Below are 12,700 nucleotides of genomic sequence, written 5' to 3'. Positions count from 1 at the left end.
CTCTGTGAATTGAGGTGCTGATCAACTAGTTCTCAAAAAGTGGATCCCAGAAACACGCCCTTAAATTTGCAGAATGAGCAGATTTGTGTAAATATGCATGTCTCATGAGGGGCAGGATTTGAACCCAGAAGCAGTCAGGACATGGAAGTGGAACAATACAAAGTACAAGTCTTTAACTACAAAAATAGAAAGTAACAACAGAGAACAGGTCTGGATGCAGAAGGCATGAAAAAAGATTGACGTTCTGTCGTGTCACTGAGCCACTAGATCTTAAAAACTGAAGAGATCAGGCTATCGCCAACTCTTTGTGACACAAAGGACCATTGCAACTGGCAACATTAAGGACCAAAATATAACAGAACCCCAGAATCACAACCATCACCATTAGCTATTTAGGAGGCCACATTTGATGGGAGGGAAACTGCAGGGCCTGCGCCGCCAAAGTAGGGTTGCGTGGTGGCCGGGTGAGGTGCGTCGCCGAAACCAGTGGCAGCCGTGGGTCATGAGCCTACGGAATGGGAATGGGTGGCGGCCACAGGTCGTGCACTGCCAGAACTGGAAAGGGCGAGGAAAAAGGAAACAGGTCTGGTGTGGCAGGGCTAATCAAAGACTCTACGCAGACCCGCATAAAAACAATTCCAACGTATCTGAGTTTGACTCCCACAAGGAATTGGCCCACCTACCTGCTCCTCCCCAAAGCAAGTTGATAACATAGGCCAATGTAGCGTAATCGTCCAAATACGTGCTAGGTTGCTGCTCGAGGACAGTTGAGCAGGAATCGGTACACAAGCTCATAGCATTGTGTTGGGTGGTGGAATGTTGGGTTCCCGGTAAAAAGGCGAAGCAGCAGCCGGAGAGACGATTATTCCATGATTTCAAGTGGAGGGATACGTTGGAGCAGATTGGTTCAGGTCTGCCGAGCAGTGCTGCCTGAGCGTGGACTGCTTGGGAAATAGAGTCTGGTCAGTCTATTACTGGTCCGAATGTTCTGACACGTGAGGAGCGGAATTCTGACCCAGAAGACAATAGAACACGGAATAGGAAAATGAAAAGTCTTTATAGAAAGAAATGCAAAGTAACAACAGAGAGCAGGGCTGAATGCATGCCCATAATATTTCTTTTGGTATGATGCAAGACTCCACAGAATTGGAGGTAAACTACAAGATCTTCCCTTGCGGATGATGCAGTCAGCTTTGGATGTGACGTGGGCTATTGGAGACCACCTTGCATCCGTGTGTTGTCCAAGAGTTGGGGGAGAGGCAACTCCGTCCGTCAGAATAATCAGCGAGGCGCAACACGGCGCCAAAAATGGCAGACCAGACTTTTACCGGCACGAAAATGAAGTATGGTTCGTTTTTTACGCTGAGCGCACGCGCGCCAGTCTAATAATATAGGGCACTCTGAGTCTCTCACAATCAAGCTGCAATAAGATGAGGTGTGTGAAGGAGGGATCAGGGTTGACATTTCTCTGCAAGAATAAAACGAAGCATAGCTGGAAACATTTCCTGCATGAGCAAAACAAACCGCATTGTCAGCTGAGCATTTATTAGGCTAATACAAGACGACAAAAGTTACGTAAGGTATTTTTTTCTTTTATTATTATTCTTTAAAATGACTAAAGAGCTGAGACATTAATTTCCTTGTATAAAGTTAATTCCAGTGAGAGCCAAATAAGCTTAAATGAGTAAGAGAAAGACAGCCAATGAAGGACTTCAGACAGTATGTGAGTCTAAAAACAGAGCACAATTAAACACGAGCAGAAAAAAATGAAAAAGGAGCATGGATTCAGAGGGAGCGCAAGACCAACCACAGAGCTTTCTATTGTAATACACAACATTGGCCACTGCTCTCTTGCAGTTGGCCAAATCAATAGACACATGGCACAGCAAGACACCTGTGAGTAGAATTCACAGGAAGAAACTAAGACCAGTGGCCCCTTGCTCTCAAAAGAACACAAGGCAACAAGTCCAACAATAGCAAGGGGCACACACACACAAGATCCTTTTAACTTAAAATATACTTCACTGCGCAGCTGCGTCTCTAAATCCTCCTTTTGTTGTCTCTCATTTTGATACTGTACTGTGTGTTACATGCATTGCGGGCTAATTACAGGGTGAGTAGAAACCAGCCAAAACTTTCAAAAATATATATGGAGGACATGTCGGCACACACGCGCCAGCAGATCAGGCCTAGGCCTGATATGAGTCCAAAAAACACTTATTGTCCATTGAACCAAATTAGAAAATGAGTGGTCGGCGTTGAAGGTAGCCATTTTGGTTTGGCCGCGAGCTTTGTCGTGCAGCTATTACCCTGCTACAAAAATATACACTGCAATCAGCATTATTTGACACACGCATGATAATCAGAATAAATTGAGATGCTTTTCAGTGAGACGCAAAGGGGTGGGGAGGAAGAGGGAGGGGGAGGGGGGGGGTTCTCTACTGCTCAGAAGTGACAGACAATTTTCAGTTGCCACAAGAATTGCACTTCATTTTATTCCAGCAGCCCAGACAGTTTAAATCGTTATTTCTGTGCACTGTTCCGCAACAAAATAACGTGCACGTTTCATAATTCCTTGCAAAAAAATATGATTGTCTTGTTTTATCAAGCAAGGGATAATCAACTGTATGATTGAATATAGTACATTTAAAACTATATTTGACATGCAGCCTCAACTAATAAATCAGCCAGCCAAAATAACAGAGACGAATCATTAATTGCTTTAATGGTTTTGGACACATATACAGTATATACACAAACAGAATAAGCTGTCCACAGTTTGACACGACGAGATGAATGAGACACCTGGAAAACATCACTATGACATAGAAACTGTACAGTGGTCTGAACCTTGAAGACATCTTGTTTGAATGAAGTGATTGCGTCCAAGCAGACAGTAAACGGCCCCCTTTAAAGCTGTTTTTGATTAGCGGTTCTCTCTTTTTAAGAGAGCAGAGATGTTATGTGTAATGCAATCTCCTGGCTGTGTCAAACTGCTACCTCACTGTGTATGCTGTGGAAGACGCAAACAATGGACTCTCTGTTCTGGCTCCATGCACCTTTTTCACTGGCATACATCATGCTTAGGCTCCTATATGGTCCTGATCCTGAATCCACAGTCAAAAGTTGTATTAAGGGGCTTTTCTTTTTTTTTTTTTTTTTTTTTGAGATGAGAGCCTTTTGAAGGTAGCACACTGCTTGAGTCATTTTACAGAAGATATAAAAGACAAATATAAAAGCACATCCTTGTGTATACAAGGATTTAATTAATGTTACAGTCATCTCCATTTCAAATTGAAGCAGAAAATTGAGTCGTTGATTTCTCGGATGTCAAGTCAAAAGCCAGAAATATTTAACAAGCAAAATGCATGACATTAAGCATCCATTAATAAATGACTCACATGCACAGCAAATTACTTAGATGACTTCTTTTGCATGATTTTCAAAGAATACATTCTTTTTAAATGCGGTTGTGTTTAAATTAATCTATTCAGAACTTGAATCATTGGTGGTGACATACAACAGATTCTCCTAAAATCCACGATTCAAACCTTTCATCGAATCAATGAAAATTGTTGTAATTTGACCCCAAAATAACATCCATCCATTATCTGAACCGCTTCACCTCACAAGGGTCGCGGGGGTGCTGGAGCCTATCCCATCTCTCTTTTGGCAGTAGGCGGGGTACACCCTGAACTGGTTGCCAATCGCAGAGCACCCCAAAATAATAGATTTTTATAATCATTTTCACAGGACACTGGCCTGAAAGAAGTATTAGACATATCTGTAATCGGCACGGCAACAAGAAATCCCCATTAACATCGGCAGCCAGATGAGTTAGTGTTAGCATCGATGCTAAATTTCCTGTTTAGAGCTTTGCCCAATGGCTGCACAAACTCTAACAGATTAAAAACACATTGATTTTTAAACTTGAATTATAATTCTAGCACTGTATAATCAAGCAACAAATGCAACTTGAATGGTTGTTCAGTGTTGTTACAACAACTCGCGTCAGCATAATAACAAACAACATAGTACAAGACTGACAGGCGGCTTAAAACTTGTCCCTTTACAGACCTTAGTGCAAGTGAAGGCCAAGTTATTAATCATTCTAGTATTTCATGTTTCTGCTTAATATGTGAAAGCATCAACACTACAGCAAAGCCATGCACACTTCACCCCCATTTTCCCATTTCAAATGATTGTGGTGCATTAAAGGATTTGGCGAATTAAAGCCAGGGAGTGAACTTTGTGTTTGTGGTAGGGAGTTTCGGGACTGGTGAGTAAGCTTCTCTTTGACATCACTGACAGAGCATCAACTGCAGCTGGGATGTTTTGAAAAGCCCAAATTGCTTTATCCACTAAGAAGCTATTTGTTGACACAACAGTGCAGACCTGCCGAGGGAGTCAGTGATTGACACATGGCTGCCGCAGCGGAGAAAGTACAAAGCCGGACATTTATCCCAATTAGCGAGCACACATGTATGCATGCAAAGTGACATAATTAGGGCAGGCCAGCAAATGTGGTTAACAATAATGGACCCCCGGTGTGTGATGTGAGCTATAAGTAGACAATAAGCTTTAAAGCCCCCTCTCGACCTCTCATTACAGTCACTCAATCCCAACATCAAAGGTAAGGCAACCTTATGACTATACTACAATCATCAGTGTGTGTGTGCTATTTTATGAGCATGATTTGGTGTCTGAGAACAAATTTAGGTTTTAAACCAAAATCGAAGTGTCGTGGTCTGTTCCTCGCATCCTTATTATTGTGTTATTAACCAATTCGAGTGTCGAAAATAGTTGGAGAACAAACGTAACTCCCTTGATTGCTCAGCCGTGTGTTATCGTAAGTGTTCTTAAAATCCGCCTCTTTCCCCTTCAGCACGAGCCATGTAGCATTATGTCAGCCCAAAATTCAAAGTCTGGATGTTTTTTCAGTAACAATGAGTAAAATGCGTTCGGTATATTTGAGTAAGCCTGTTTGTAGCCAGTCACTTGTTTTTGTGAAGCATTAAAAGCTTTTTTGTCTGCATCAACGTAGACTTTGACATGTACTAGCATTTTAATGAATGACCGTGTAATAGATTAGCATTTTTTCACGTTAATTCGTGATGGGGTGGTGTTGTGTTTCGGTATATGCTAGATATGTAAACGACAATACCAATGTAGTACGACTTCTCTCTTCTGGTTTAACCTGGTCGCTATATAAATAAAGTTGTATTGTATTCAGTCAAAACTCAACAATTTCATCCTCAGGTACATATGAAATTATAAATAAGGTTAAGTATTGTTGTAAAAGACTATGTGTATTCTATCTACTGTATTTCTATGGCTTAGCGGCACGCCGTGGTTGTCCTGCTCGCTTTTAACTCAAAATGGATTTTTCTCCTGTGTGAATGCTCCCTTGCATTTTCATTGGCTGTAATTTGTGACATCACCAAATTGTGCAACTACGATTTGAATTAAAAAAAAATTGTTTGCAGCAAATCTACTGGCTAAAACTCTGAGTCGAGCTCCATTGCTCAGTGTGCAGCAGCGGCCCTTAAATTTTAGTTTACCGATTCCACCATACCAACAAATGCTGGTAGAGCAAGCCCATGAAGAAAGAAACAAACTGACTGAATTTGGAACAACGGACTTGTCACTTTCTATTACAGTGCAGAAAGTTTATGTGTGTGTTTCTGTGCACCCGATGGTCTTGACCCGTCATTGACGGCATTTAGCAAGGTGCTAATTGATGAGGAGAGTCCAGCTCGCCATGTTTTCACTCTCCTTTCTGACTGCTGGATCAACAAATCACAACATTCCACAATTGGCCATATGTCCAGCCGTGTGTTCCCTAGCAGCTGTGAGCACTCAACGCCGCGCCTGTGCGTACCTCCCCGACTGTGACCAAGACTGTGCATCCACAGCAAGCAGTGCATCAGCGATGCTATGAGCTGTGTGATGTGGCTGCTATAATCTGTGAGTGACCTGTTGACTCGTGATGTGAGAACCCTGTTGATGGCGTAATCCATATGCTATGTTTAAGACGACATTATCTCTCAAATGGCATACATTTTGTCGGTTGTGGAGATTTACATAATGGTGATCTCTTACGTAAGGAAAAACATGACAAACTCATCCCTTTGAGTGAGTGATGTTCAAGATAACCAAATATGGTGATAATAAATCTAGGAGGCAATAAATCTTATTTTGTAGTTTAAGACTAAAATAGCTCAACGTTTGCTATTTACCGAAAACCTCTGAGACGTCTGCAAATTCTGATCGCTACCTAACAGACAACACATTTGAAACCAGATGAAATAAGAATAACATCCCAGCAATCACAACAGCAGTGCACATAAACAACTCTCACTGACAGAAAGCTTTCAGCACGTAACCCTGCGTCCAAAACCTTTTTTTTTTCCAGAGCGAATGAATCACAACCACAGCTGCAACCACAACCAAAAGCTTAATAATAATAAATCACAGTTTGTTTACTTTAACGTAGAAAATGAACTCATGTATTAGGGCAAAGGTATAATTTGGGAAAAGTAACGATGGAAAACCTAACCAATAAACCAATTTCCAGAAACAAACAAAAACTGATTATTCCACTGCTAGCATGGTGTGGTACAATGAGGGTTTCACATCCGTCTCGCAGCCAAAGGTTCTGAGTTGGATTCTCAGCTCTTTCATTACTTTGTGGAGATTTCACGTTTTCTCTGTGTTTGTGTGTCTTCTCCAAAGTTACTCCCGTTTCCTCCCACAAGGTATGCATGTTAGTTTCACTGAAGACTCGCCCATAGCTGAGAATGTGAGAGTGAATGCCAAAAGTCACCTGGGATGGGTCCAGCTTACCCATGACCTGGAGCAGGTTTTATGGATTTACTGTATAGACTATTGTGAAAACATTCAAAAGGACTTTGACTGCCCTTTTTTTTGGCCAAATTTTCAAAACCTTAATGTATTTTCCGAAGGCAATTTTCTTTACAGCAGACCGACATGCATGTTGTGGAAACTATTTTTCTTGCACTCAATCATTCTATCAGCTCTACAAAATTCAACATCTTTATTGCCAAATCATAACTGTAGTACTAAAACAAAAAACATATATTACACTGACATAAATATAGACACAATTTAAATAGTTTTAATGTCTGGAGTGTCACAAAAATAAAACTGGTGACAAATGCGGACACACCTACCTGGTTTGGTGACCGAAACTCTGGGTTATTGTCATTCATGTACATGTTGTCACCATCAAACTGTGGGAAGAAAGAGAGAGGAGACATTACCACACAATCCAAATAAATATAAATAAATAAATACGCCATGTAGTGGAGAAGCCCTTTACGGGTGGCCTGAAGTGTGAGACTAATGACTTTGTCACTTTGGTTAAACCTTATATGTGTTGCATGGCACTGTGGGTAATTACTGTTCATCAGTGGGGCCGGTAATGAGGCTACATGAGCGCAGTGGTGAAAGATAGGCGGTTCCCTGTGGGCTTGCGGCGCGTGAGACGCAGTGTGAATGAATCAGTGCGTAGCGGCGACACGCCGTGTCTTCGAGAGCGAGCTAACAAGGCATTGAAAGATCACTTGCTGCAGGTGCCAAAACATTGTCTGACGGGGGTTAGGACTCAAACAGTTGACCCCTAACCCCACCCCTCCCCGTGAGTGGAGGGAAACAATCGTGGGCCACCGCTTGAGTGCTACATGCAACACGCTAGCTCTGATGTCAAGTATGCTGGAAGGATTAATCCCAGAGGAATTCCCTGCTAAGATCAGCTGTGACAAAGAGAGGGGGGGAAAAAAACAACTCACATTCTGTTTTTAGCTCAGGAGAAAATGAGATTCTTCCCCACAAACAGCTCAGTAAGTGAACAGGTGCAGTGTCAAGGTGACGGAGAAACTGCTACCCTGTTAAGAGGAGACGTATTGTGAAACGCCCTTGGCTTCCAAAGGCATCACACTTTTTCATAGCACGCACGCAGCAAATGGAACAAACCTTGACTGGGCTGGATAATAACAGTCATGCACACACACCCACACACACACCCCCACACGCCACGCACACAAACTCAATGTGTCAAATGAAGCCCCCTTTTTGTTTGCTGACTGAGGTCACTCTTTGTAATATCGCTGCACAGAAGCCAGACACCAGGGACAACATGATCAAACTCGACAGCGTTCCACACCAGATTCCTCAGATGTGAAGCTACTGGGAGCCCTTTTTTTTTATTCGGGTGGCCGTCTTTGTGTACACAAAAAAAAAAGAAGCCTTGAAGAAAAAAATAAACTATACTGGCTAAGCGAGGACAAGAAATGAGATATGACATACCCGGTTAAAACAGTGACCAACAAGAGCACAGACCTTCATCAAGGTCCAAACATTTGTCATCTGCAAAATCAATAAACTTTAGAAAAATTAAATGACTTTTTTATCCCCATATTTTCTCCTGAAGCCAATGTCGAACAATCAAACATCCTCATGTTACATGTGATTTTCCAATGCAATTCAAGTGGCGAGTATGCAGTCAGCATCAGATCTTTGTTGAACTTCAATTCAACTCAAATATTAAATGTATAATTTGTGTTGGAACCAAAAATCAATAGGAACATCCATCCATCCATCCATCCATCCATCTTCTGTACCGCTTCTCCTCACTAGGGTCGCGGGGGGTGCTGGAGCCTATCCCAGCTATCTTCGGGCAGTAGGCGGGGGACACCCTGAACTGGTTGCCAGCCAATTGCAGGGCACACAGAGACAAACAACCATCCGCACTCACACTCATACCTAGGGGCAATTTAGAGTGTTCAATCGGCCTGCCATGCACGTTTTTGGAATGTGGGTGGAAACCGGAGTACCCGGAGGAAACCCACACAAGCACGGGGAGAACATGCAAACTCCACACAGGATGGCCGGAGCCGAGATTGAACCCACGCCCGATGCTGTTTCTCACTGTGAGGCCATCGTGCTAACCAGTCGCCCACCGTGCCGCCCTCAATAGGAACATTCTCATAAAAAAAATACCAATCCATAATAAAACTTCCAGGCTGATGAGGTGTAAAGAAGAAGTTCCAAACACACGCTGATGAAATCATCATCTCAATGATTAACGCGTTAACTTGACTAACAGACCATATTATATCTAATCATCTTGTTGATATGTGAAAGGTAGCTAAATGAGCAAGTGAGACGTGAAAAATAATAATAAATGGATGTTATTGGACATTGCTGGGTTTAACGATGCATAGCGTAGCAGCCAGTATGGGGATTTACAAGGCTGTAAGAAACATTATACAGTGGCGCCTTGACTTACCGCTTTCATTTGTTCAGTGACTAAGCTTAAATTCCAAACACTCATATCTCCTTTTGCCACCTTTTGCCATTGTAAAGAACGGAAATTGCATTAATCCGTTCAACAAAACGTTAGTAATGTATTTTAAATGAGGAAAAAGAAGCCCTTCACAATATTTTATTTCATCGAAGCATAAAATAATGACATAATTAAGCAGAATGTACAAAACAAATTGTTTGCTTATTATTATTAATTCATCGAGCAGGTCCTTCTGGTATGTGGGTCTTGGCCACCTGGGGGCAGTATAATACAGATATACAGTACATAATACACGAAGTTCACCACTAACTCCCAGTGTAAGTTTCAATAGGATTTGTCGTTTTTTGCAACGAATAAAAAAAATCTAGTGATTATGCACAGTTAGCTCAAATAGCCGATGTCTAAAGTGTTACAAGAATGCAACATTGATACTATTTGTTAGCCCATCTATGGCATTTTGTTTAATTGTGTGTTAGCACTAAGCTTTGGTAACACAAACCTTTGTGGTTGTTTTAAATATACAACGTATTGTTTTGTATTCTGTTTAATTTGACAGAAAACTTGAACTGGGAGCGACAATAAACTGCTTGAAGCAGGTCTTTGGCCTCTGTTTTGAAAGTTCACTGCTACTCTCTAGCGCTTATAACTCAAATTTCTGCTCGCAGCTCAAAGTAAAAAAAAAAAAAAATGGTCCAGTGATGGCTGTTATCGCTCAAAAACTCCCAAGTTGCGTCACTCATTAGTCAAGGTACGACGGGAGTTACATTTGAGCGCAAAGGCACACATGTACACAGCAAGGAATAATCATACAAATAATGGCTCATGCTGATAGATTATTTGAATGGCTTTCAGCAAATGAATGGGTCATATTCTACTTATCACTTACCAACTGGCAATATGGAAATAAAATCGTTTATCTAATCAAGATCATGCATCACTCAACATCACAACAATGCCCCAATAAATGTACACTTTGCCAATATCAACTTTTATGGCAACTACCAATGTATAGCGCAATAATACATTACTATGCTAGTGTTGTATTTTATTTTACTTGAGAAAAAGCATTCAGTTATGCTCACTGGGAAAAATAAAAGTGTGAGCAGTGTTAGCTACACACTTACTTCAAATTAGATGCTGACTAATTTACTTGATGCTTCAGCGAAAGAGCAAATTTGCTTAATGAAGCACAAAGTGTGGAGTTGGGGTGGGCAGTTTAATTTGAAAACCTCTTTCATATTAACCTTGCGAGGCAGATGCACCCAAGGGAGAATACAGGTTTAAGTCCATCTTGTCAAAGCTTGTCATAATATTGAATATACAGTCCCAGTAGCAGGTTCATGTAAGTGTCCTCTTGAAAACGGAATTCGAGTCTAAAGCCACTTTGGGCCCTGTTTTCGTGACCAGAGCAAGTCCAGTGCAAAGTGCAGATTAACTGCGTGCACGTGTGGAGACGTTTTTCATTTGGTATTTTTGTAGACAGGTGCTGTTAAAATGGCTGTTTGCGCTGTTGTGGGGGTGAACATAGCTGACTTGATTCAGAGCTAATCAAAGCGGCTCCCCTCATTCCTTTTGAAATTTAGCACAGGGGAGACACGCAGGCTACATAGTGGAAGCATAACAAACTCGTTACAGTCCATGCAGGTGAACAACACGCCCGAAGCACGTTTATAAGGAAGTGAGAGCAGACCTGGATGACGTAAATCTGGCCCCTGCGAAGTGGCCACCTGATAACTCCCCCCCACACATACACACACATGAACTCAAGTTGTTCCCTGGTCATCGGGGTGCTTTTAAAAATGTATTATAGATGATGACAACAACAATGCATTCACTGAAATGATTTCTCCAATGATTCAGACGGTATGATACAACCTAAAGGCAGATATTATGAATGAAATACGACAATATTCGCCACACATCAGCGCAGCGCAGAATATGTCAGCTTGCGCCAGGAACTAATCCACCAAAGACTCACATGCGCTACAATTTATACCTGGTTTCACCTGGTCTAAGGTCTAGTCTACTTTCTAAACTTTATAAAACTCGAGTCCTCTACGTTCCAAACACATTCAACTCGACAATGCCATGAATAATCCATCCATCCACACATTTTTGATACCCCTTATTCTGGTCAGGGTGATGGAAAGATAGAGCCAGACTACACCCTGGACTGGTCGCCAGTCTGTCACAGTTGACATGAGACAAACAAACATTCACTCACTGGGTGGGAACTGAACACATGCTGTCTGGACCAAAATCATGCACATGTACCACTGCGTCATGAGTGACCTGCCACAAATAAGAATAATAGCAAACACGGATACAAGCACCCATCAAAAAGATGAAATGCAACATAGAAAGGTCAGCCATTTTGTGCTTCAACATGGCTGCTCATATATTGAAATGTAAAGCACCCCCCGCCCCACGACACACACACTTACACACACACACAGACTTTCAGCTCTGGTATGGACTGCCTCACTCTCTCACTTAAAATGCCAATTTATCCTGGACTCAATGCTATCAGCTCTGCCATTACTCCACATTTACAGCTGAAATCATCTTCTCATTCACTGCGTTTCCATTTCTCTCCACCCCCCTCCCTTTCTTCCTCTCATGTTGTCATCGTCTCCAACCTCTCGTTGCAGTTGCAGCCTGCATCTACTTCTCTCCCCTCTCTTTCTTCAGAGGGCCTTGGCATCGCTCGCTCCCCGCCAGTCTAATTGGGCATTCTGCCTGAGACAAGGGCCTCATTAAGCAGTAATTACACACATGTTGTTTTCGGCAAACATCTCTATTTGGATTGCTTTGCATGGTAATTGTTCAGCGGGGACCACTGCTTGCGATGTTTCCCTGCATGACACGTGGTGCAGCGAGAGAGGAATAAAAAAGGATTTGAGAGAGTAATAATAGGATGTGGAAGAGAGATAAATTGGGAACTAAAGAATGCATACTAAAAGGATAATAGGGAAGACCAAGGTAGATGGCCTAAAAGGATTGAAGGTGAGACCCGAAATTGAGAAAGACAAAAAATAATAGGGACTCGGTGTGAGAGGAAAGGTGGGTGTAGCGGTGGAGAGTAGATGGGGGGAAAACATAGCGCAGATAGCGAGGCCTACAACTAGGTCATGCCTCGCAATCATCGACAAAGATGAGTGTCTCGAAGATAATGAAGCCACTAGGTGGAAATAATGCTAACGAGGATATCCAGGGAAAATGCGGAATATTTACACTGCGCTATTAGCGCGACACACCGCTGGGAGCGTTTCATCGAGTCACAGGTGAGACAGAGGGCGGCCAAATGACAGACATACAAGCTGGCGGTTTGATTGATGGACAATCCATAAGCTCTGCATAAAACCTTGGAGG

At 42.2% G+C, this 12,700-nt stretch overlaps 1 protein-coding gene across 3 annotated transcripts in view; it reads right to left on the bottom strand.

The window, feature by feature from the left end:
- LOC148340239 (TOX high mobility group box family member 2-like) overlaps positions 1-12,700 on the bottom strand; it is an 89,606-nt gene that overhangs the window by 34,757 nt on the left and 42,149 nt on the right. For all 3 annotated transcript variants that reach the window (XM_088291842.1, XM_088291843.1, XM_088291841.1), the window contains one exon: positions 7,194-7,253. In XM_088291842.1, the coding sequence (XP_088147968.1) occupies positions 7,194-7,253 (60 nt within the window). The remainder of the gene's footprint in view (positions 1-7,193; positions 7,254-12,700) is intronic.

The sequence above is a fragment of the Idiotropiscis lumnitzeri genome, chromosome 3 (assembly GCF_059441095.1).
Source record: "Idiotropiscis lumnitzeri isolate Australia: NSW breed Sydney's pygmy pipehorse chromosome 3, RoL_Ilum_1.0, whole genome shotgun sequence".
In the NCBI taxonomy this organism is placed as follows: Eukaryota; Metazoa; Chordata; class Actinopteri; order Syngnathiformes; family Syngnathidae; genus Idiotropiscis; species Idiotropiscis lumnitzeri.
Note: the sequence above shows the minus strand (reverse complement) of the source record. Positions and strands in the feature narration are given on the sequence as shown.